General features: G+C 39.3%; 1 protein-coding gene across 2 annotated transcripts in view; it reads right to left on the reverse strand.

Moving 5' to 3' along the window:
• The window catches only part of LOC127413604 (exportin-5), a 120,374-nt gene that overhangs the window by 64,020 nt on the left and 31,004 nt on the right, over window positions 1–25,350 (reverse strand). For both annotated transcript variants that reach the window (XM_051650871.1, XM_051650872.1), the window contains 8 exons: window positions 10,469–10,665; window positions 4,903–5,002; window positions 4,614–4,795; window positions 4,332–4,432; window positions 4,108–4,204; window positions 3,821–3,957; window positions 3,526–3,623; window positions 1,229–1,275 (listed from right to left, as the gene is read on the reverse strand). In XM_051650871.1, coding sequence (XP_051506831.1) covers window positions 1,229–1,275; window positions 3,526–3,623; window positions 3,821–3,957; window positions 4,108–4,204; window positions 4,332–4,432; window positions 4,614–4,795; window positions 4,903–5,002; window positions 10,469–10,665 — 959 coding nt within the window. The remainder of the gene's footprint in view (window positions 1–1,228; window positions 1,276–3,525; window positions 3,624–3,820; window positions 3,958–4,107; window positions 4,205–4,331; window positions 4,433–4,613; window positions 4,796–4,902; window positions 5,003–10,468; window positions 10,666–25,350) is intronic.

Consider the following 25,350-nt stretch of genomic DNA (forward strand, 5'->3'; position numbering starts at 1 on the left):
ATCCCTCCTGCAGCAAAGCACACTGGGCCTTCCACATCTTTTTCTGTCCTTTTTAGAGCCAGCTGTCCTTTGTCTTCGAAGATTGTAGTGTACAACTTTGTAGGAAATCTTCAGTTCTTTGACAGTTTTAAGCATTTTATAGCCTTCATTCCTCAAAACAATGATTGACTGAGTTTCTAGAGAAAGCCGTTTCTTTTTTTGCCATTTTTGACCTAATATTGACCTTAAGACATGCCAGTATATTGCATACAGTGGCAACTCAAAAACAATGTCAAGCTTCATTTAACAAACTAAATAGCTTTCAGCTGTGTTTGATATAATGGCAAATTAATTTCTAGTACCAAATTAGCAATTTAGCATGATTACTCAAGGATAAGGTGTTGGAGTGATGGCTGCTGGAAATGGGGCCTGTCTAGATTTGATCAAAAATTACTTTTTTCAAATGGTGATGGTGCGTTTTTTTTTTTTACACCAGTAATGTCCTGACTATACTTTGTGATCAACTGAATGCCACTTTGGTGAATTAAAGTACCAATTTCCTTCCAAAACAGCAAAATCGGTACATTATTCCAAACTTTTTGCCGTGTGTGTGTGTGTATGTATATATATATATATATATATATATATATATATATATATATATATAGTTATAAATTGTAAAACACTAAACAATTAAGATAAGGAAATTTCATGGAGATTTAAATTAAGTGATTATTTGAATGGATGAATTTTCCACTGTTGCATGCCATACATCAGTAAATACAAATAATAAATAAAATTTGAACATACTTTTGTGTGTTTTTAAATTTGTGCTAATAAATCTTTTAGCCCACTAGCACCAGAGCTTACACCTAAAAAATAAAATGTTTAGCCCTAGCTAAAAAAGAAATAAAAATAAAAAAAAATAAAAAAAGTGTGCTTGTGTATGTTCTATATGACATATAGCCTCTATCTATGAAGTGACATCCTTTCAATAGAATATATTGTCCCAGACATGCAAAATAAGGTTAATATTTGGCCTCTACGAGAACTGCAGACATATATAGTAACCAGTGTTTTGCATCAACATTTACTTTACTGTATTTTGGCTGGAATGCAGAATTGATTAATACAGTCCAATTCAGGACTGGAACTATCCATTTTATAGATATATAAATGTGGTCACCCAATGCCCCTGAAGTATAATGTGGTAAAAGTAAATTCATTATCTAACACTGAAATATCTTACCACACACTGGTCCGTTGGTTGATGATCTGCCAACGAAAGATCAGTCTCTGTTTTCATTGAAGAAACAAATGGGAGATCACAACATTAGACAAATAAATACTGGAGGCAATATTTGTTTTTTCATATCAAAAGTTAACAACGACAACTCCATGAAACATTCTTAATGTGCATTCAATAAAATGTTCTTTGTGTGTCATTAAAGTATTGTTATACAAAGCAATAACAGAAGTTTTTTTGAGGGGTTGGAAGGTTTTTACAAAAATGGCTGTACGTAATTTAAAGAATAAGAAATAACTCTGTTTAGTCCCATGCCTCAAGAATCAGTGGAATAAATCAAACCAAGATCAGTCTTTTTACAAAACTAAAGTCATCTGCAGTCATTGTATGGCAAAATTGAATGATCAAACTTCAAAAAGTATGAAATGAGTGATACACGGCATTACTGAGAATGACCATTGGTCAGCGATTCATGTCATGTTTTCTGTTAAAAGGCCTTAAAGGGATAGTTCACCCAAAAATGAAAGTTGTCTCATCATTTACTCACCCTCATGCTATCCCAGATGTGTGACTTACTTTCTTCTGCTGAACACAAAGATTTGTAGAAGAATTTATCAGCTCTGTAGGTCCATACAATAAAAGAGAATGGGTGAAAAATTTTGAAGCTCCAAAATCCAAAATCAAATGGGCAACATAGAAGTTCTCCAGACTACTCTGGTGGTTAAATCCTTATCAATCTCCACTTCACTTTTAATTTCATATTATCCTTTTTCTGTTTTTGGTGATTCAGATCATTTGTGCATATCGCCCCCTACTGGGCAGAGAGGAAAATTTATGATAAAAATGACAAACATTTATCTCTCTCTCACCCATACCTATCATATTGTGTCTGAACACATGGATTTAATCACTGGAGTCATATGGATTACTTTTATGCTCACTTTATGTGAATTTTGGAGCTTCAAAATTTTGGCACCCATTTACTTGCATTGTATGGACCAACAGAGCTGACATATTCTTCTAAAAATCTTAATTCTTTTTCTGTAGAAGAAATTAACTTGTACACATCTGAGATGCCAGGAGGGTAAGTAAACCATGAGAGAATTTTCATTTTTGGGTGAATTATACCTTTAAGGCAGGGGTGTCAAACATATGGGGTGATTTACAGAAAAAACAATTAAAGTCAAATAAATAATGTTTGAAAACATTCACGATGATTTAGCCTGTAACTTGGGTAAGATGTATTCATACTATTTTTTTAATTTTTTTATTTAGCAACAGCAAAACAGATAAACATTTAAATGTTATTGCTTGCATGATCAGTGGAAATTTTTTTAATTACGTGGGACATTCAGCTCAGGGGAAACCCACATGTCTGAGGGTGACAAGTTCCATGGCCACACGTTCCCAGAGTGAAGTTTCTCTAACAGAAATAATGACAACATGGACAGGTCCAAGAATAAATATTAGATGTATTAACTGTTGCTTTGTTTCCATCCCATTGAACTATTTTTATTTTTAAGCAGGTATCAGTTTCTTGGCGTTTATGTTCGGTTTTAGATGGTTTATTGAGGCTAAAGCTCCACCCAATGAGCGAGCGGTTCTCTCTTTTTCATGTAAATATTATTGCTTGATTCCCTTCAACTAATTGTGTGTGTATTTGTGATGTAACATCTGGTTAATGAAATTAGTTAATTCCGTGTTTTTCCTTTCGTTCAGAGTTTAAAATTAGCACCCACCAACCTGCCAAATGTGGATATTTTATGTGCAGTGGTGGGTTATTTCTGTGGCGGGCGACTTATAAAAAGACTTGGAGTGACATGTGAGAAAGAAATGCTGTCAGACACAAAGACGCACGTTTGAAGGAACGCACAAGATTATATTTTTAAGAACAGATGAAAGAAAAGCAGTTGATGTGCGTGTCTGATTCGCTGTGTATTCTGAAGCACTCTGAAAATAGTTTGCAACTGCAAGAATAGTGTCGTCTATGAGAATGCTGCATATGATCTCAGATCATTTCAGGAGGTGCTCAGTTTAGTTCGTTTGATTTTCCCGGAGCAGTTCGTGTTTACACGTTGTGAATGCAACACTGCTTAATTCCAAACATTTGTGGCTGAATACATAACCATACAGAGCAAATCACTAATAAATTGCCATGTGTGTCATCATAATTCACTACAGCTTCAGAAGTGGTGTTTTATATACCTTTATGAATAACCAAAGGAGCTGGTAAAAAAATCTAAGTGACCCAAAATGAGTTTGACACTCCTGCTTTAAGGTGTGATATTGATTAAGTGTACCTGCAGCAGATATGAAAACAAAGGGCCCAGCAGTGGACAGAGGAGGCTGTCATAGTACTCGTGAGGACAGGATATAACCAGCTGCTTCATGAAAACACGTGCGAGACAATTCAATAAGGCAAACAACAAAAACAAATTCTACCACAAAGCGTAACATTTATGGAACAGTTACTACAGTTATCCAGATCTAATGACATTATTGTGGTCACTTAAAGTCCAAGGTGAGCACAAGATTACTGATGTTATCAATTGTTATAATTTAATAAATTAAATTACAACATTATAAAAAGGATATGGACTAGGGGGCGGAGCCTGTGGTCTGGAACACAGTCCAGATGGATGAAGGCGGAGGAAACAATCTGTTCTGCCAAGCCCTCCATTGCATAAAAGTCTTGCTGCAAGCAGGGACCTGCATTTCCAAGGACATGATAACTAAAAAATAAAAATAAAATAAAAAATTATAATAAAAATAGAGTGGGACAGTTGAACTAAGAGAAAATAGGAGCGAACAGGATCAGGAAAATTAGTTTACACAGCTGGAGAAGAGTACAAAGCACAAGCATCACACTTGGTCGCTCTAACCAGTTATCGTAGAGTGTGCAGAAGAAGCCTTGCATGCGTTCAGCAATGGTTCTGTACACTGGAGAGTCATAGGCATCTAAAACTGGCTGAGGAATACCTGTAGGTGAAAAAATCCATATATTGGATACCCAGTGACAGCAACACCCAAATTATGGAGTATGTGACTCTTTTTGGGATGGTCTTTCTGATTATCAGACAACCTGTAGACGTTCCAAGCAACCTACCTAAAACAAAGTTTTTGTCCACATCCATGATATCATATACTCTAGTGAAGGTTTCACTGAGCCGAGCAAGGTTCTCTGGCAAGAACAAGCTGTTGTGGGTCCTAAAAGGATGAACAGTGGTAAAAGCAAATATTTTCCAAACATTTGTTACAATGTCCAAATTCATAAAGTCTACAATAGTTGAAACATAGCATATGGTAGCAGGCAATGACTATTTTCACCACATACTCTTCAATACCTAAACGTTTTTTATTGTGCAAACTAAAATTTCTAGATGTGCACCTAATGAGGGCTAGGAGATTGGGCAGCAGGGCCTGCAGGGACTCAGCACAGGGGTTTCTGAGGATTGGGATCCCATTAGAGGTGTAACTTATAACAAAGCCGCCTGCTTTTGCATCCTCAGGATCAGCAGGCCAGCGAGCACGCTTAACCACCGCGAGTATGGTGTGTACACAAAAGCTAATCTGCAAAAAAAAGAAAAGAAAAAAAAAAGAAAAAAAAAAGCTAATAAATAAGAAACATGGGCCAATCTATACATTAGACTGCATGCATGCACTTGGGAAATACCTACCTGTGACCTGTCGATACCCATCTGGTCCTCTGCGCTTGGATCACTGATGACCTGATCAGCACCAACAAAAGTCAAGAAAGTGGCAGGATCCCATAACACACTGCACAGAATAAAATAAATTAAGGTCAACATATCACTAACAGCCCTCAAATATTCATACAGCAGACACTTGACCACTGAACGGTACCATTAAAAAAAAAAGTCTGTGGCCACTATCCAGATACTACACTGTCAGTGCAGTCTAATAATGTGAGTGGTTGGTTACTATTCAAAGAGTACTTGTTATTGTTCTTTTTCTAACTTCGATCTGTTTCAATATGGGAATCGCTTTGGGTGTGACAACTACAAAAGCTCCAAAGACACTATGTCTATCCCTGACAGACAGGTCTCCCATCTATTTCACTGGAGGGCAAAGTCATTTGCTTTTTCACCATGAGGAACCACATCAAGCTCCCTCAGCACATCCAGACTATTTCTGCTGATTCCACTAAAATGTCCTTTTAGACGGTCCAACATTGGAAGTCATCATTGCATGTGACTACTGGGTTTTACATTATTTAGAGTAGTGTTATCATTGAGTTCTCAAGGCTTTATGTGTCAAGGTGTGCCTTTCCCTTAAAACAGGCTAAACCCCGATAGCACACCAACAGACTAACGTTGCGACGAGCCTTGTGGCGTCTTTTGGAACTCATCCCATGTGTGTAAAGATGTCCTCTCACCTCTTAGGCTCACCTGGGGGGCCAGTTACCCTCTGGATAAGCAGCATGAATACAACGACAATATTAGCTATCTATGTGTAATACAAGTCTTGTTTCAAGTAAACTGAGTAGGTGTTGGTGGCCAATTTTTAAACTAAAAGGATTTTGTACGAACTATGAGATTAATGATTAGCTGTCTACGAATTCCATCAAAAATTGTTTGCAGAAGTGCAAGTAGAGGCAGAGTCCATTTCTTTGATCGAATAAGGCTTTAGTTGGTTTTAATTTATCATCTATGTATTCTATGATAAGACAGTGTAGTCCATCCCATGATCAAGATGATGCTGGCATAGGTCAGCAAGGCATGCCTCGTAGTCCAGCTGGAAGCTTGGCTGTTCCTTTTGGCGGAGTCCATCCTAAGTCCAAGGTGCAGGCAGTGGATAATGAAGTATCCAAGGTCTTACTATCCCAGGGTTTGTGCAGTTTAACAGATTGGATGTATCTGTGCCATCGGTAGCACATGCAGCCAATAGGTCAGAACCTGTCTAGCAGGGAGAGTGGGGCTATGGAGCTTTGCAGTTGTCACGTCTGTAGAGGTAGATTGTTTGTTGTGATGGTTTCTCTTTCTCTCTCTCTCTATGTGCCTCCGTAATTGATTCTCCTTTCCTAGTTCAGGAGCTCCACCCCCTAATAATCACCTGTCTTCTGTGATTGGTTGAAGACACAGAAACCTGGATTTGGAGGAAGATAAAAGGGCGAACAAAGAAGCTGCAAGGGAGTTGTTTGTTTGGGCAATAGTGCAAGGGCTGTTGTTGAGTGGGAAAGTGTCACAGAGTTGTTGTAAAGTCCAAAGTAAAAATCAATTGTTGTTTTTGTTGTTGTAGTTGTGAATCAGATTTGTGAAAAGTTGTTTTAAGTAAAAAAGCCTGTAGATATACAGTTTGTTGTCATTGAGTCTTTTTTAACTTTCATTTGAACATTTTGTAAATTTTCATATCTTTATTTTGGGAAGTTGTAGGGTGCCATTTCTGTTGTTACCAACATTTTACTCTGTTTTTGGTTAGAGAGAGAAAGGAAATAAATTGTTTCTTTTATTCTTTTTTCACAGGTTAATTAAAAACTTTTGGGGTTGGGTTTAGTTAGTTAACTTTTTTTGTTTGTGGTTTTGGCCTTGCTTCCTCCTGAAGAGATTTTTTCTTTTTTCTGTCTGGTTTTCAAGTTTAGTTTATTTGTTGCGTCCAAGAGAACCCTAGACAATCAGGACCTAACACAGTGCAATCTGAGAGCGTTTCCCAACCGGGGTGCCGTCTGGTGAGATCTGGGGTGCTGTGTGAAAAAATACTTCAAACATTTCTAAAATCCCAAAATGCATATAAAACATTTTAAAAACGGAATCATACATTTCTAAATAATAACAAATATTAAATATATCCGCAAGGGGCAATTATCGGAGTCCAAGACCAAAATAATCCGAATTGACAGAAGTGATCCAGTGGATGCCAAATAATACGAACTGACAGAATAGATCCTGCCTAAACTAAATTTGTTAAAAAGTGAATTGGGTACCAAAATTTTGAAGCTGCAAAAAGCACATAAAAGCAGTATAAAATTAATCCATACGACTCCAGTGGTTAAATCAGGGTTCGTACAGATGCTTCAAAGTTAAATTCAAGGACTTTATGCACATTTTTATTTGTTTTCAAGGACTATGCTCGAGATGTCATTAAAACAAATTCTTTGTTAATTTTAATTAAAAACATGATTTATTCAGTTAATTTATTATTATAAAACACCACTTATTACAAGTACAACATATCTCCATGTGCATCTATAACTACATATTCTTGGTTCATTCATGACGAAACTGAGGTGCAATTGTAGTGTGCGCCCTTAAAACGCACTTTGCTTTACAACAAAATTGAATAACTGGGTCTGTAAACAGTAGTCTTATATGACTCATGTGCAGTGTTCCATGTTTTCTAAAGTTACACAACAGATTTATATGAGGAACTGACCGAAATTGAAAATGGGTCACTCAAAAAATGCTGATTTTCCAATTTACAAAATACTACAATTTTCCATTCAGTTCAGTTTTTACCTATAAACGCTGAGGGTAAACATTAATGTTGAAATTAATTTGTATTAATAAAGGACAACTTGTTCTTTCTTTTATTATTTAATTTTGTTTCATGGAACAAAGCAAGCTAACACTAAGTTAACACTAATGAGGGTTAAATAGGTTACACCACCACATTTTGAGGGTTCAATGGGGTACAACACCAAATAATTTTGTGTGAAAATATTAGTTAAAATGTGAATTAATAATATTATACACAATAACAACATACTGGGAAAAATCACTATATGTATATTTAAGCAGCCTCAGAACTTTGACCTTAATTATTTTCCAAAAATTTTTGTATTTAAAAAAAAACAAATATTAAAAAGACTTTAACATTGATAACACCAATGTCATGAAATAAAGGGACAAACATTCTTTTTAATTATTAATAATAATTTTGATGCTCACTGAACATTTGTTTGACTGTCCGAGGAAACTGAGCAATTTTATTTATTTTTATTTTTTTGTGCTGGTTCCGCCTAGAAGCTGGAGTTTGTTTTGTAGAGGAACACACCTTGGGGACAGTTATGTGGATGAATCTACACGTTCTTTGCGTTTATTCCGCCTACTGGCTGGAGTTTGTTTTATAGATTATCTTTTTAATGCGCACATTTAAAATGTTTTCTCTTTGTTTGGTTCAGGGGGAAGTTTGGGGTTTGATTGCAGTTGGAATGTGGTCTTTATAATTAGTTTTTGACACACAATCTATTTTTTCTAATATGTCAAAATGTCAAATGTTAATATGAGTGAAATATGAATGGGTTGGAACACCCCATAAGGAGGAGGAAGGTTATTTCTCTTAAGAAATATGATAGCGTTTCTTCAAGAAACACATCTTTCCCCTCAGGAAGCTGAAAAATTTGGGAAGATATGGGGTGGGCTTTTTTTTTTTTTTTTTTTTTTTATAGTGCTGGCTCGAGTAAGAGCAGGGGAGTCATTACACTGATAACCATCTACAATACAAATGCCTCAAACAGATTAAAGATAAATTAGGAAGAGTCATTATTGTTTTAGCAGAAATTCAGGGGCAAAGTCTTATTTTGGCTAATATTTACGCAGCTAACGCTGATGATCAAGGCTTTTTATAAATCTTGAAGGGATGTTGCAAGCAGCTGACACCCCTCATGATATAATATTGGGATTAGACTTTAATTTTTGACAGACTCAGTCCTTGATCATAGTGAAGCAAAAGTGTGTAAGCCCCCTAGAGCAACACTGACACTCTTCACAGGATGTGTAAAAATCTTGGTCTTACAGATATTTGGAGACTTTTGAACCCATCTGGTAGACATAATTTTTTTCATCAGTCCATAAGATTTATTCCAGAATAGACATTTTCTTTTTTTAATATATTAAAAGTCCCTCATTTAAAACCTGTTGTTGACTGCTCAATTGGAAACCTTTTAGTCTAAGATCACGCCCTGATGAGTTTAGAGGTGTTGCCACATATGGAAAAGAGGAAATCATATAGTTGGCGCTTCAACAAATGTTAAAGGCTGAAATCAATATTTATATGGAGACCAACTGGTCCTCAGTATCCTCTGTGGGCGTAGTTTGGGAGGCACTTAAGGCGGTTCTTAGGGGCCGGATCATACAGTATGCCACATTAACCAAAAAATCCAAAGCACAAGAACTCGTGGAGTTGGAAGGGAATATTAAAAGTGCCGAGGCAGAGCTGAAGCGCAGAATGTCGTCTGATGGCCTCAGAGAATTGACCCAACGACGAGCTGAAATGAAATGAAAATGGGGTGCGTGGATCACGTCTTTGGCCACAGGAAACTTTTACTTGCCTAATAAGAATTGACTTTGTGACGGCCCTACGGTCCATTCCTTGTATTTTGAGTGTTTTGCAGATGATTGGCTAATTGGGAACACCGGCGCACGTGTTTTCATTCCATATAAACCTGCCTTCTCATCCTTGGGGGTGGGAGGGGGGTTTGTCCTTATTCCATCACTCCCGCCTGCTGTTGAGTTGTCACGCTGGTTTGAACACTTGACATCTTATCCTGTTTCATGATCATATTCATGTTATGAGTGTTCAATAAAATATGCCAATTTTTCTACTGATTCTACTGGTCCTCTCCGTTATTTTTTGCAGCTTCAGAATGGGGACTGTAACAACTTATTGTACAAGTTCTCAAATTCAAATCTAGCTCCGAGTTTTGCAACACTTTTACATTCTAACAGGCATTCAGCAGGGCAGAAGAGTTACTGGTCTGTAGCCACCCTGTAAAACGAAGAATGTTGTGAAAATAGTCCGTGGAAAAGTGCAGCCAAATAACACAACATGCTGTAAAAGACAAGGCTGAATTCAGCTTCTTAATCACCAGCTTCTTATTCAGTAAAAGGACTGCGGTGTGCAAAGCGCTTTTCCACTAAACAACTCTCTCACTGGTCAGTCACCATTCACTTCGATTGTATGAATAAGACGAATAAAAGTGAATGGTGACTGGGACTGACATTCTGCCTAACACCTCCATTTTCCACAGGAAAGAGAAATGCATATGAGCTTGGAACAGCATATGGTTGAGTAATCATGACAGAATTTTCGTTTTTAACTACCTTTTTATTATCCTTTTAACTACCTGTTTAAACTATCCTTTTCACCCCCGCCCACGCTTTTTCCCCATGACATATGCTTGCACGCAATTTCCCTCTAGGAATTAATAAATGGCATCCTTACGTTTATAAAAAAAATACCCACATGCAAAGAAAAAACTCAGTATATGGCTGCCTCAGTTCATACCTTCTCATCTCCTCTGAAAGCCATTGTGCAGTAACAGGTGCCATGAGCTCCTCCAGGAAGGCTTTCTGCTTGTTATAGTCTTTAAAGTGATTGCTGGTAAGAATCAGGGCTTCCATCAGAGCACATTTCTCCATCTGTGTCAGAAGCTCACTGGAGAACAACATCTTCACATGCTCATACATCATGTCGAAGGACGGCTACAAAATGAGAAAGTCAGTTTTTGATAGCTTATAAAACAGAAAAGACTGAAAGGGACATGCTAGTATAAACAGGGTTTCCACACCTTTTGACCAATGAATTTCCATAACTTTCAGTTGTTTGTGATTACTGAACAAGTTATTTTTGAATTATTTCAAAAGATTGCTTAGGAGATTTTATGTACCAATCATCAGAATTAATACTTTGAAATATTATTTCAATTTTTATGTATATATATTTATTGTTGAAGTCAGAAGTTTACATACACTTAGGTTGAAGTCATTTTAACTCATTTTTTAACCATTCACCAGATTTCAAATTAGCAAACTATAGTTTATCTACAGTATATCTACTTTGTGCATGACACAAATAATTTTTCCAACAATTCTTTACAGACAGATTGTTTCACTTTTAATTGACTATATCATAATTCCAGTGGGTCAGAAGTTTACATTCACTAAGTTAACTGTGCCTTTAAGCAGCTTGGAAAATTCCAGAAAATGATGTCAAGCCTTTAGGCAATTAGCTTCTGATAATCAAATAAAAAAAATCTAATCCCATTATTCACTCAACCATATACACAAGTGCAACAGTGGGTGAAGTCTTGGGTGCGGTTCCAAGCAACATAGCAGTATGACAATTACAATAAACATCTGATTTACACATAACACTGTTTACACATCTTGTTACACAGCACAATATACGCCTAATAATATACAATATACAGTACACACAAAATAAGAAGACTGTATACAACAAAAATACACTGTACCCCCCTGTTGCCGTACCAGGCGGTGATGCAGCCAGTCAGGATGCTCTCTACAGTGCTCGTGCAGAACCGTGTGTGGATGTGGTGGTTTATTACAAACTTCCTCGGCCATCTCAGGAAGAAGAGGCGCTGGTGAGCCTTCTTCACAATGGCCTCAGTGTGGACGGACCATGCGAGTTCCTCAGTGATGTGGACACCGAGGAACTTTAAGGTGCTGACTCTCTCCACAGGTGCTCCATTGATGGTGGTGTTCTCTGTCTTTTCTCCTGAAGTCCACCACAAGCTCCTTGGTCTTACTGACGTTGAGGGAGAGGTTGTGCTCCTGACACGAGCATGTCAGAGTGTGCACCTCCTCTCTGTAGGCTGTTTCAACATTGTCAGTGATCAGACCTACCACCGTCGGGGCTCCAGTGTTGAGGGTCAGTGATGAGGAGATGTTGCTACCCATTCTAACCACCTGGCATCTGCTTGACAGGAAGTCCAGTATCCAGCTGCACAGTGAGCTGTTTAAGCCCAAAGCCCAGAGTTTCACATCAAGCTTGTAGGGCACTATGGTGTTGAATGCTGAGCTGTAGTCTACAAACAGCATTCTCACATATGTGTTTCTTTTTTCCAGGTGGGAGAGAGCAGTGTGTAGTGTAGATGCAATGGCATCATCAGTGGAGCGGTTGTTGCGGTATGCAAACTGCAGTGAGTCCAGTGTGGCAGGCAGCACAGAGCAGATGTAATCTCTGATTAGTCTCTCAAAGCATTTGCTGATGATGGTGGTCAGAGCAACAGGACGCCAGTCATTTAAGCAAGTGATTTTGGATTGCTTTGGTACAGGCACAATGGTGGATGTTTTAAAGCATGTGGGGACCACAGACAAGGAGAGGGAAAGGTTGAAAATGTCTGTAAAAACACCAGCCAGTTCATTCGCGCACGCTCTGATGACGTGGCCCGGAATGCCGTCTGGACCTGCGGCATTACGGATATTCACCTGTCGGAAGGATCAGGTTACATCTGCTACAGAGACGGAGAGTGAACTAACCTATGTAGTTTCGGCTGCGAGAGCTCTCTCCGTGAAGGTGGTGGGAAGCAGCGGTGTTCACGGTGGAGTTTTTATTACCTCTGAAGTCCACATGCCACATGCTTCTAGAGTAAGTGGTGTTGAACTGTCCTTCAATCTTGTCCCTGTACTGGTGTTTAGCTGCTCTGATAGTTTTGTGGAGTGCATAACTGGCTTGTTTATGCTCCTCCGCATTCCCGGAATTAAAAGCGGAGGTCCGCGCATTAAGTGCCGCACAAACATCGCTATTAATCCACGGCTTCTGGTTAGGGTAGATCCGTATTGTTTTGGTCAGCACTACATCATCTATGCACTTCCTGATGAAACACATTACGGTATCAGCGTAGACCTTGATGTCATCGGAGGCGGACCAGAACATCTCCCAGTCTGCGGGATCAAACACTCTTGTAGTGTAGAATCTGACCAGCACTGGATCGTTCTGTGGGCGGATGCTTCCCGTTTACATTTCTGCCTGTAAGCGAGCAGAAGCAGAACGGAAGAGTGGTCCGATTTGCCAAATGGTGGGCGGGTGAGGGATCTGTAGCCATCCCAGAATGGAGAGTAGCAATGGTCCAAAACCTGGTCCCCTCGTGTGTAGAATCTGATGTGTTGGTAGTATTTCGGTGCTATTGACTTGAAGTTGACTTTGTTAACGTCCCCGTCACACAATGAACGCGGCCTCACGGTGCGGTTTCCTGCTCTCTTATATTCCCATACAGTTCCTTGAGTGCACGGTCTGTGTCAGCTTGTGGTGGGATGTACACAGCTGTGATAATGACCGCTGTGAATTCCCTCGGTAGCCAGAATGGCAGACACAGAAGTATGAGAAGTTCCAGATCAGGAATTTCCCCTTTTCCTGGCTGCCCAGACAAAGGGCTCCACTGTCGTGTTTGTAAACAGCATTGAGGTATTTAAAGTCCGGTTTTCGGAGTGCTATTACAGAACCAATGTCCAAAAGTGTTTGTCTATCGTAGACAATAAGGCAGACAATATCCAAGACAAAAAAACATAAGAACTGTAGACAAAACAAAAAAAAACTGCAATATTGGGTCGGAGCTCGCAGCACAGCAGACATACTCGCCGCCATCTTGGAGCAAGGCTATCCATCTAGGCTAATTGGCTAATTGGTCAATTGGAGGTGTACCTGTGGATGTATTTTAAGGCCTATCTCCAAACTCAGTGTCTTTTTGTTTGACATCATGGCAAAATCAAAAGAAATCAGCCAAAAATTGCAATTTCCAAACGCCTGAAGGTACTACGTTCATCTATACAAACAATAGTACGCAAGTATAAACACCATAGGACCACACAGCCATCATACTGCTCAGGAAGGAGATACATTCTGTCTCCTAGAGATGAATGTAGTTTGGGGTGAAAAGTTCAAATCAATCCCAAAACAACAGCAAAGGACCTTATGAAGATGCTGGAAAAAACAGGTAGACAAGTATCTTAATACACAGTAAAACAAGTCATATATCGACATAACCTGAAAAGCTGCTCAGCAAGGAAGAATCCACTGCTCCAAAACTGCCATAAAAAAAGTCAGACTACAGTTTGCAAGTGCACACAGGGACAAAGATCTTACTTTTTAGAGAAATTTCCTCTGGCCTGATGAAAAAAAAAAAAAAAAGTAACTTTTTGGCCATAATGACCATCGTTATGTTTGGAGGAAAAAGGGTGAGGCTTGCAAGCCGAAGAACACCATCCCAACCGTGAAGCATGGGGGTGGCAGCATCATGTTGTGGGGGTGTTTTGCTGTAGAAGGTACTGGTGCACTTCACAAAATAGATGGCATCAAGAGGAAAGAAAATTGTGTGGATATACTGAAGCAACATCTCAAGAAATCAGCCAAGAAGTTAAAGCTCGGTCACAAATGGGCCTTCCAAATGGACAATGACCCCAAGCATACCTCCAAAGATGTGGCAAAATGGTTTTAGGACAACAAAGTCAAGGTATTTAGGTGGCAATCACAAAGCCCTGACCAATCCGATAGAAAATTTGTGGACAGAACTGAAAAAGTGTGTGCGAGCAAGGAGGCCTACAAACCTGACTCAGTTACACTAGTTCTGTCTGGATGAATGGGCCAAAATTCCAGCAACTTATTGTGAGAAGCTTGTGGAAGGCCACCCAAAATGTTTGACCCAAGTTAAACAATTTAAAGGCAATGCTACCAAATACTATCAAAAGTGTATGTAAACTTCTTACCTACTGGGAATGTGATGAAAGAAATAAAAGCTGAAATAAATCATTCTCTCTACTATTATCCTGACATTTCACATTATTTATTTATTTTCTGATTAACACTTTTTGATTCACAAAATTGACAAAGAAAAGCAAAACATAGTCACAGAATCAACATTTAACCATTACTATTACCCCTCCCCCTCCCAATCCCCAACCCTGACCGTCAACAAACATCCCTGTGGTCACACATGACTATACACAAAAAACAAACAAAAAAATTATAATTATATATATATATATATATATAAAATAAATCACACACATTTAAAACTATACTTCTCTCCACTGTCCCTCCCCGAGAGCCTTCCAAGAAGGCCAAACAGCTGCCCCATTTCCTATCAAATAAATCTAAGTTTCCCAGCCTTCTACATGACATTTCCTTGAATGCCGCCACTCTCCTCATCTCTGTGAATCAGCAGGTGGGTGTGTCTTTCAGACCAAGCCTATACAATCCTATACTAGAGGGGGTCCAACAGAATCTATGTAAAATCTTAAGTTGAATAAGACGCACCCTTGCATCTCTAGATGCAGACTTGAAATTTTTTAGAATCCTAGCCCATACTCACTCCTCCAAAACCAAGTTTAAATCTTTCTCCCATAATCTCTTGAGAGAAGTTGAAGCTCCATCCCCCAGACTCTAAATTAGCAGTGAGTAATACACTGATGCCTCATGACCTTTTACAAAAGCAGTAATCACCACTCCCAGAGTATGTGCCGCTTTAGGGGGGTGTATGCTACTCTCAAAAATAGTACAGAGCAGGTAGCACAGATGTAAATACCTAAAGAACTGAGATCTGGGAATCCCAAAATGTTGAACCATATTTTCAAAAGGATTTCAACACTCCACTCTAATATAGGTCACCGAGCATATTAACCTCCCTCTCAATCCACTCTGTCCAGCAGAAAGGGGACTTATTGTAAATAGTTTTGGGTTCAGCCATATGCTCGAGGCTACATTTAAATAAATGTCCGAATTAAACACTCTGGACACTTTTGTCCATACCGAGTGCAAATGCGAGATAACGGGGTGTAACTTAACTTCTCCGATTAGTTTGATAGAAAGTAGAGACGGAAACTCAAGTCTGTGACTCGGACTCGAGTCCACTTAAGGACTGGCTCACTGAACATTCACTTGACTGTTTGAGGAAACGGAGTGCTTTTTTGTGTGCTGGTTCCGCCAAGCGGCTGGAGTTTATTTTGCAAAGTAACACACCTGCAGGACAGTTTTATGGATGAATCTACACACTCTTTGCACTTATTCCTCCTACAGTGCATCCGGAAAGTATTCACAGCACTTCACTTTTTCCACATTTTGTTATGTTACAGCCTTATTCCAAAATGGATTCAATTCATTATTTTCCTCAAAATTCCACAAACAATATCCCATAATGACAACGTGAAAGAAGTTTGTTTGAAATCTTTGCAATTTATTAAAAAAATAAAAAATAAAAAAATAAAATCACATGTACATAAGTATTCACAGCCTTTGCCATGACACTCAAAATTGAGCTCAGGTACATCCTGTTTCCACTGATCATCCTTGAGATGTTTCTACAACTTGATTGGAGTCCACCTGTGGTAAATTCAGTTGATTGGACATGATTTGGAAAGGCACACACCTGTCTATATAAGGTCCCACACTTAACAGTGCATGTCAGAGCACAAACCAAGCCATGAAGTCCAAAGAATTGTCTGTAGACCTCTGAGACAGGATTGTATCGAGGCACAGATCTGGGGAAGAATACAGAAACATTTCTGCAGCATTGAAGGTCCCAATGAGCACAGTGGCCTCCATCATCTGTAAATGGAAGAAGTCTGGAACCACCAGGACTCTTCCTAGAGCTGGCCGCCCGGCCAAACTGAGCAATCGGGGAGAATGGCCTTAGTCAGGGAGGTGACCAAGAACCCGATGGTCACTCTGACAGAGCTCCAGCATTTCTCTGTGGAGAGAGGAGAACCTTCCAGAAGAACAACCATCTCTGCAGCACTCCACCAATCAGGCCTGTATGGTAGAGTGGCCAGACGGAAGCCACTCCTCAGTAAAAGGCACATGACAGCCCGCCTGGTGTTTGCCAAAAGGCACCTGAAGGACTCTCAGACCATGAGAAACAAAGATTGAACTCTTTGGCCTGAATGGCAAGCGTCATGTCTGGAGGAAACCAGGCACCGCTCATCACCTGGCCAATACCATCCCTACAGTGAAGCATGGTGTTGGCAGCATCATGCTGCGGGGATGTTTTTCAGCGGCAGGAACTGGGAGACTAGTCAGGATCGAGGGAATGATGAATGCAGCAATGTACAGAGACATCCTTGATGAAAACCTGATCCAGAGCGCTCTGGACCTCAGACTGGGGTGAAGGTTCATCTTCCAACAGGACAATGACCCTAAGCACACAGCCAAGATAACAAAGGAGTGGCTCCGGGACAACTCTGTGAATGTCCTTGAGCCCTGCCAGAGCCCAGACTTGAACCCGATTGAACATCTTTGGAGAGATCTGAAAATGGCTGTGCACCGACGCTCTCCATCTAACCTGATGGAGCTTGAGAGCTCCTGCAAAGAAGAATGGGAGAAACTGCCCAAAAATAGGTGTGCCAAGCTTGTAGCATCATACTCAAAAATACTTGAGGCTGTAATTGGTGCCAAAGGTGCTTCAACAAAGCAAAGTATTGAGCAAAGGCTGTGAATACTTATGTACATGTGATTTTTTTTCATTTTTTATTTTTAATAAATTTGCAAAGATTTCAAACAAACTTTCACGTTGTCATTATGGGGTATTGTTTGTAGAATTTTGAGGAAATTAATGAATTTAATCCATTTTGGAATAAGGCTGTAACATAAAATGTGGAAAAAGCGAAGCGCTGCGAATACTTTCCGGATGCACTGTATTGGCTGGAGTTTGTTTTGCGGAGAAATTCTTGCATAGACATTGGAGTGATTAAGTCATTTGCTTGCACTCATGTTTCAGCCGAGTAGACCTGCTCACTGAACATTTGCTTGACTGTTTGAAGAATCTGTGCGCTTTTTTTGTGCTGGTTCCGCATAGCGGCTGGCGCTTAATTTGTAGAACAACAAACCTTCAAGACAGTTTTATGGATGAATCTACACGCTCTGTGTGTTTATTCTGCCTATTGGCTGGAGTTTGTTTTATAGATTATCTTTTGCCGTGTAATTCTGTCTCACAAAAAAACACCGGATTTGAGTAATCCAACGGCAAAGTTGTCGCAGGGGTTCTCGGAGCTGTGCATGGACTGTTTGAGTTTAGAGGGTCAGACGCCAGTTGCCGCTGTTTTTCTTTTTTCAGTTTGTTTTGTTCTGGGGGATGTTCAGGTTTCGCTTGTTACACAAGCACAATCACAGTCTAATTTTTCTTATGTCAAAATGACAAATGTTAATATGAGTGGATTGTCTCTCTCCACGTGGAATGTGAATGGGTTGGGGCACCCCATAAAAAGAAGGAAGGTTACTTATCTTCTTAAGCAAAAGGAATATAATATAGTGTTTCTTCAAGAAACGCATCTTTCCTCACAGGAAGCTGAATAATTTGGGAGGATATGGGGTGGACATGTTTTTTACGTATAGTGCTGGCCCGAGTAAGAGCAGGGGAGTCATTACACTGACAAGTAAACATCTACAATTCAAATATCTAAAACAGATTAAAGATAAATTAGGAAGAGTCATTATTGTTTTAGCTGAAATTCAGGGGCAAAGTCTTAATTTGGCTAATATTAATGCACCTAACATTGCTGATCAGGATTTTTTTTTATAGATCTTGAAGGGATGTTGCAAGCTGCTGGTAACCCTCATGATATAATACTGAGAGGAGACTTTAATCTTTTGACGGACTCAGTCCTTGATCATAGTGAAGCAAAAGTGTGCATACCCCCTAGAGCAGCATTGATGCTTCACAGGATGCGTAAAAATCTTGGTCTTACAGATATTTGGAGACTTTTGGACCCATCTGGTAGGGACTATAAATTTTTTTTCTCCCATCGGTCCATAAGATTTACTCTAGAATAGTTTTTTTTTAATATATATATAAGTCCCTCAATTCATCTGTTGTTGTTTGTTCAATTGGAAACATTTTAGTCTCAGATCACGCCCTGGTGTATTTACAGGTGTTGCAACATATTGAGAAAAAGAAGTCATATACTTGGTGCTTTAATGTGTCCCTTTTGCAAAATCCTGAATTCCAACAAATGCTAAAGGCTAAAATGAATGTTTTTATGGAGACCAACTGGTGCTCAGTATCTTCTGTGGGCGTGGCTTGGTAGGCATTTAAGGCTGTTCTTAGGGGCCAGATCATACAGTATGCCTCATTCACCAAAAAATCCAAAGCACAAGAACTCGTGGAATTAGAAGGGAATATTAAAAGTGCCGAGCCAGAGCTGAGGTGCCAAATGTCGTCTAATAGACTCAGGAAATTTACCTTGAAATACAGATATAATACTATTTTGTCGCGGAAGGTGGAGTTTTGGCTATTCAGGGCAAGACAGTGAAAGTTCTGGCTAGATATACAGGTGCATCTCAATAAATTAGAATGTCGTGGAAAAGTTCATTTATTTCAGTAATTCAACTCAAATTGTGAAACTCGTGTATTAAATAAATTCAATGCACACAGACTGAAGTAGTTTAAGTCTTTGGTTCTTTTAATTGTGATGATTTTGGCTCACATTTAACAAAAACCCACCAATTCACTATCTCAAAAAATTAGAATACATCATAAGACCAATAAAAGGTGGTATGGAAGCCCAGGTTTCTTTGACAGTGGCCTTCAGCTCATCTGCATTTTTTGGTCTGTTGTTTCTCATTTTCCTCTTGACAATACCCCATAGATTCTCTATGGGGTTCAGGTCTGGCGAGTTTGCTGGCCAGTCAAGCACACCAACACCATGGTCATTTAACCAACTTTTGGTGCTTTTGGCAGTGTGGGCAGGTGCCAAATCCTGCTGGAAAATGAAATCAGCATCTTTAAAAAGCTGGTCAGCAGAAGGAAGCATGAAGTGCTCCAAAATTTCTTGGTAAACGGGTGCAGTCACTTTGGTTTTCAAAAAACACAATGGACCAACACCAGCAGATGACATTGCACCCCAAATCATCACAGACTGTGGAAACTTAACACTGGACTTCAAGCAACTTGGGCTATGAGCTTCTCCACCCTTCCTCCAGACTCTAGGACCTTGGTTTCCAAATGAAATACAAAACTTGCTCTCATCTGAAACGAGGACTTTGGACCACTGGGCAACAGTCCAGTTCTTCTTCTCCTTAGCCCAGGTAAGACGCCTCTGATGTTGTCTGTGGTTCAGGAGTGGCTTAACAAGAGGAATACGACATCTGTAGCCAAATTCCTTGACACGTCTGTGTGTGGTGGCTCTTGATGCCTTGACCCCAGCCTCAGTCCATTCCTTGTGAAGTTCACCCAAATTCTTGAATCGATTTTGCTTGACAATCCTCATAAGGCTGCGGTTCTCTCGGTTGGTTGTTCATCTTTTTCTTCCACACTTTTTCCTTCCACTCAACTTTCTGTTAACATGCTTGTATACAGCACTCTGTGAACAGCCAGCTTCTTTGGCAATGAATGTTTGTGGCTTACCCTCCTTGTGAAGGGTGTCAATTATTGTCTTCTGGACAACTGTCAGATCAGCAGTCTTCCCCATGATTGTGTAGCCTAGTGAATCAAACTGAGAGACCATTTTGAAGGCTCAGGAAAACTTTGCAGGTGTTTTGAGTTGATTAGCTGATTGGCATGTCACCATATTCTAATTTTTTGAGATAGTGAATTGGTGGGTTTTTGTTAAATGTGAGCCAAAATCATCAAAATTAAAAGAACCAAAGACTTAAACTACTTCAGTCTGTGTGCATTGAATTTATTTAATACACGAGTTTCACAATTTGAGTTGAATTACTGAAATAAATGAACTTTTCCACGACATTCTAATTTATTGAGATGCACCTGTATAAAACAGTCTTTTTCTACCACTCCCTCAGTGATATCTGCTGGTGGTGAAATATTTACTTCGGCCAATGATATTAATAATGCTTTTAAAGAATTCTATCTTGATCTCTATAGTTCCAAGTCTTTGTCTACTGAAGAGGATATTAGAAACTTTGTGGAACCATTAGAACTTCCTAAACTGACAATTGATAAAAAAAAATAAAAGAAAATCTCTTTACTCTGAGATAACCTTGGAGGAGCTTGGCAAGGTAATTAAGGTAATTAAATTGTTTAGATATTGTAATACAGAACGGTTTCCACTTTTGCTATTAGTTCATACAGAATCATTAAAGAATGGAAAGCTTCCACCAACCATGACGCAAACCCGGGTCAGTCTGATTCTTAAAAAGGACAAAGATCAGGTGGGGTTTATTCGGGGCTGTAGCTCATCTGATAACATTAGGCGTTATATCAATATCATGTGGACAGTGGCAAATGATCAGAATCCGGTTGCTGCCATCTCACTTGACGCCGAAAAGTCATTTAATATGGTAGAATGGGATTATCCTTTTACGATTTTGGAAATGTACGGGTTTGGGAATACTTTTATTGGATGGATTAAGTTACTTTATAGACACACGGTAGCGGCAGTACAAACAAATGGATTAATTTCAGATTATTTTACTCTGGATAGGGGCTCCCGGCAGGGTAGCCCTCTTTCCCCATTATTGTTCCATCTTGCCCTGGAACCATTAGCAGCCACGATAAGGAGGATGATTTTCCAGGGGAGCTGGAGGCAGGTGTGGCACATAAGCTTTTGCTTTACGCAAATTATATCTTACTATTCATCTCCGACCCTACTATATCTATGCCTTGCCTCCAAAAAATTATTAATTTCTTTTCTAAATTCTCAGGATACAGAGTTAATTGGTCTAAATCCGAAGCTTTGGATCTGACAGCGTCAGTGGCTCAAACAGGGCATTAAGTATTTGGGCATTTTATTCCCAGCAAATTTGTCTGATTTAGTCAGAGTTAATTTTGATCCCTTAATAAAAAAGTTTTCAATTGATGTGGACAGGTGGGCTTCATTACACTTATCGATGATTGGGAAGGTTAATGTAATTAAAACGAACTGTATTCCAAAATTCAACTACCCGTTACAATCTCTCCCAATAGATGTCTCCCTCTCTTATTTCAAGCAATTTAATAGCATAGCGAAGTACTTCATTTGGAATGGTAAGCGTGCCAGGTTAAATTTCAATAAGTTACATAGGCCGATTGACAAAGGTGGGCTAGGCCTACCCAAGATTTTGTTTTATTATTATGCATTCGGTCTCAGACATTCGGCTCATTGGTCGCTTCCACCTGAGAGAGCCCCTCCCTGGTTTTGTATCGAAAAGGAAGCTCTTGCCCCATCTTGCCTCTGCATAGCCTTTCGATCAAATTAATCGGAGAAGTCACACCCTGTTCTTTTGCATTTACACTCGATATGGACCAAAGTGTCCAGAGTGTTAAATTCAGATATTTATTTAAACGTAGCCTCAAGCATATGGCAGAACCCTAAACTATGCATTAATAAGTCCCTTTTCTGTTGGTTAGATTGGATTGTGAGGGGGCTTAATACACTAGGTGACCTATATGAGGGAGGAGTACTGAGACCTTTTGAAAATTTGGTTCAAAATTTTGGGATTCCCAGATCTAAATTTTATAAGTATTTACAGCTGCGGCACCTACTCTGCGCTGTTTTTGGGAGTGGCACGCACCCCCCTAGTGCGGCAGATACTCTGGGAGTGGTGATTACTGTTTTTGAAAAAGGTCATGAGGCATCAGTGTATTACTCCCTGCTAATTCAGAGTCTGGGGGACGGAGCTTTAAATTCCCTCAAAAGATTGTGGGAGGAAGATTTAAATTTGTTTTTGGAGGAGGGAGTGTGGGCTAGGATTCTTGAAAACATCAAGTCTGCATCTAGAGATGCAAGGGTGCGCCTTATGCAATTTAAGATTCTACATAGATTTTACTGGACCCCTTCTAAATTGTATAGACTTGGTCTTAAGGACACACCCACCTGCTGGCGATGCCATTTAGAAGATGGAGACACCGCCCATGTTTTTTGGGGGTGTCGTAAGATACAGAAGTTCTGGTTGAGGGTCCAGAATTTTATGGCCGACATATTGGGTCCTCGGATCTCCTTTTGCCCCAGGCTCTGTATTTTGGGTGACGGGGCGGTCATTGATGTAGGAGATAAGTACATGAAAAATTGGATCCTGGCCAGTGTTATGGTGGACAGACAGGTTATCCTTAGAGGATGGAAGTCAGCTGGAGCCCCCTCGTTTCGTGAGTGGTGCGAGGAGATGGGCAGAGTGGCAGCTTGGGAAGAGTTGTCATATAGAAGGCTAGGCAACATGGATATGTTCATAAGGAGGTGGGGCAGCTATTTGGCCTTTTTGGATGGCTCTCGGGGAGGGACAGTAGAGGAAGACGTGTCGTTTTAAAAGTGTATGTTGTAGCCTTTTTGTTTTTGCACATATACTTTTTTGAAACGTATTTCTAAATATTTTCTTCTATTTCATTGTTTGTTTGTGTGTCTTTGTCAATTGTATTTGACCACTGGAGTATCTGTTTGTGTTGGGGTGGTTAATGTTCGGGAGGAAGGGTTGCAAATAATATAATATGATTCCAAATATTCTGTTATTTTATATATATATATATATATATATATATATATATATATATATATATATATATATATATATATATATATATATGTTTTTTTTTATATGTTATATGGAATCAATAAAAACTTTTAATAACAACAAAAAATAAACTTGGTATTGGAGGAGGGAGTGTGGGCTAGGATTCTAAAAAACATCAAGACTACATCTAGAGATGCAAGGGTGCGCCTTATGCAATTTAAGATATTACATAGATTCTATTGGACCCCCTCTAGATTGTATAGGCTTGGTTTTAAAGACACACCCACCTGCTGGCGATGCCAATCAGAAGATGGGGACACAACCCATGTTTTTTGGTGGTGTGTTAAGATACAAGAATTTGGGTTGAGGGTTCAGGAGTTTTATGTGTGATGTGTTGGGCACTCAAATTTCACTTTGCCCCAGACTCTGTATTTGAAGTGATGGGGGATTAACGATTAAAAAATACAGGGGATAAGTACATAAATAATTGGGTCCTAGCCAGAGTTGTGATCGGCAGACAGGTCATCCTTAGGGGATGGAGGTCGGCTGCAGAGCCCTCATTTCAGGAGTGGTACACGGAGATGGGCAGGGTAATGGCATTTGAGACAGCATGTAGAAGACTAGGCAACCTGGATTTGTACATCAGGAAATGGGGCAGCTATTTATCCTTTTTGGAAGGCTCTCGGGGAGGGGCACCAGAGAGAGACTAGTGTTATTTTAGGTTTTTTTTTATGTTTCTAAATATTTTCTGCTGTTTTATTGTCTATTTGTGTGTCATTGTCAGTTGGCATTTTGACCACTGGGGTGCTTGTTTGTGTCGGCTGGGGGTGGGGGGTTAATGTTCGAGAGGGGGAGGAGTTGTGATTTCATGTGGTTTGATTCTGCATTTTCTGTTGTGTCTATTTGATTTGCTGCATGGAATCAATAAAAATAGTTGATGATAAAAAAATTCACCAAAGTGGCATTCAACTGATCACAAAGTATAGTCAGGACATTACTGACATAAAAAACTGCACCATCACTATTAAAAAAAAAAAAAAAAAAGTTATTTTTGATCATATCTAGACAGGCCCCATTTCCAGCAGCCATCACTCCAACACCTTATCCTTGAGTAATCATGCTAAATTGTTAATTCGGTACTAGAAAATCAAACACAGTTGAAAGCTATTTGGTTCATTAAATGGAGCTTAACATTGTCTTTGTGTTTGTTTTTGAGTTGCCACAGTTTGCAATAGACTGGCATGTCTTAAGGTCAATATTAAACAAAAATGGCAAAAAAGAAACAGCTTTCTCTAGAAACTCGTTAGTCAATCATTGTCTTGAGTAATGAAGGCTACGCAATGCTTGAAATTGCCAAAAAATTTAAGATTCCATACAAAGGTACATTACAGTCTTTAAAGACAAAGGACAACCAGCTCTAACAAGGACAGAAAGAGATGTGGAAGGCCAGATGTACAGCTAAACAAGAGGATAAGTACATCAGAGTCTCTAGTTTGAGAAATAGATGCCTCACATGTCCTCAGCTGACAGCTTCATTGAATTCTACCTGCTCAACACCAGTTTCATGTACAACAGTAAAGAGAACACTCAGGGATGCAGGCCTTATGGGAAGAATTGCAAAGAAAGACAATTTTGAAATAGAAAAGCAAAAAGAAAAGGTTAGAATGGGCAAAGAAACACAGACATTGGACAACAGATAATTGGAAAAGAGTGTTATGGATCTTAACCCCATTGAGCTTTTGTGCGATCAGCTAGACTGTAAGGTACGTGAGAAGTGCCCGACAAGACAGCCACATATGAAAGCTTGAGTGCCAAGGATCTGCAAAGCTGTCATTGCTGCATGTGGAGAATTTTTTGATGAGCACTTTTTGTAGTAGTTTAAGAAGTTCTGAAAAACAAATTCAAATTGTAATAGTAATTTTTCATGTTATTAATGTCCTGACTATACATTGTGATCAGTTGAATGCCACTTTGGTGAATAAAAGTACTAATTTCTT

This window comes from Myxocyprinus asiaticus, chromosome 23, assembly GCF_019703515.2.
Source record: "Myxocyprinus asiaticus isolate MX2 ecotype Aquarium Trade chromosome 23, UBuf_Myxa_2, whole genome shotgun sequence".
NCBI lineage: Eukaryota > Metazoa > Chordata > Actinopteri > Cypriniformes > Catostomidae > Myxocyprinus > Myxocyprinus asiaticus.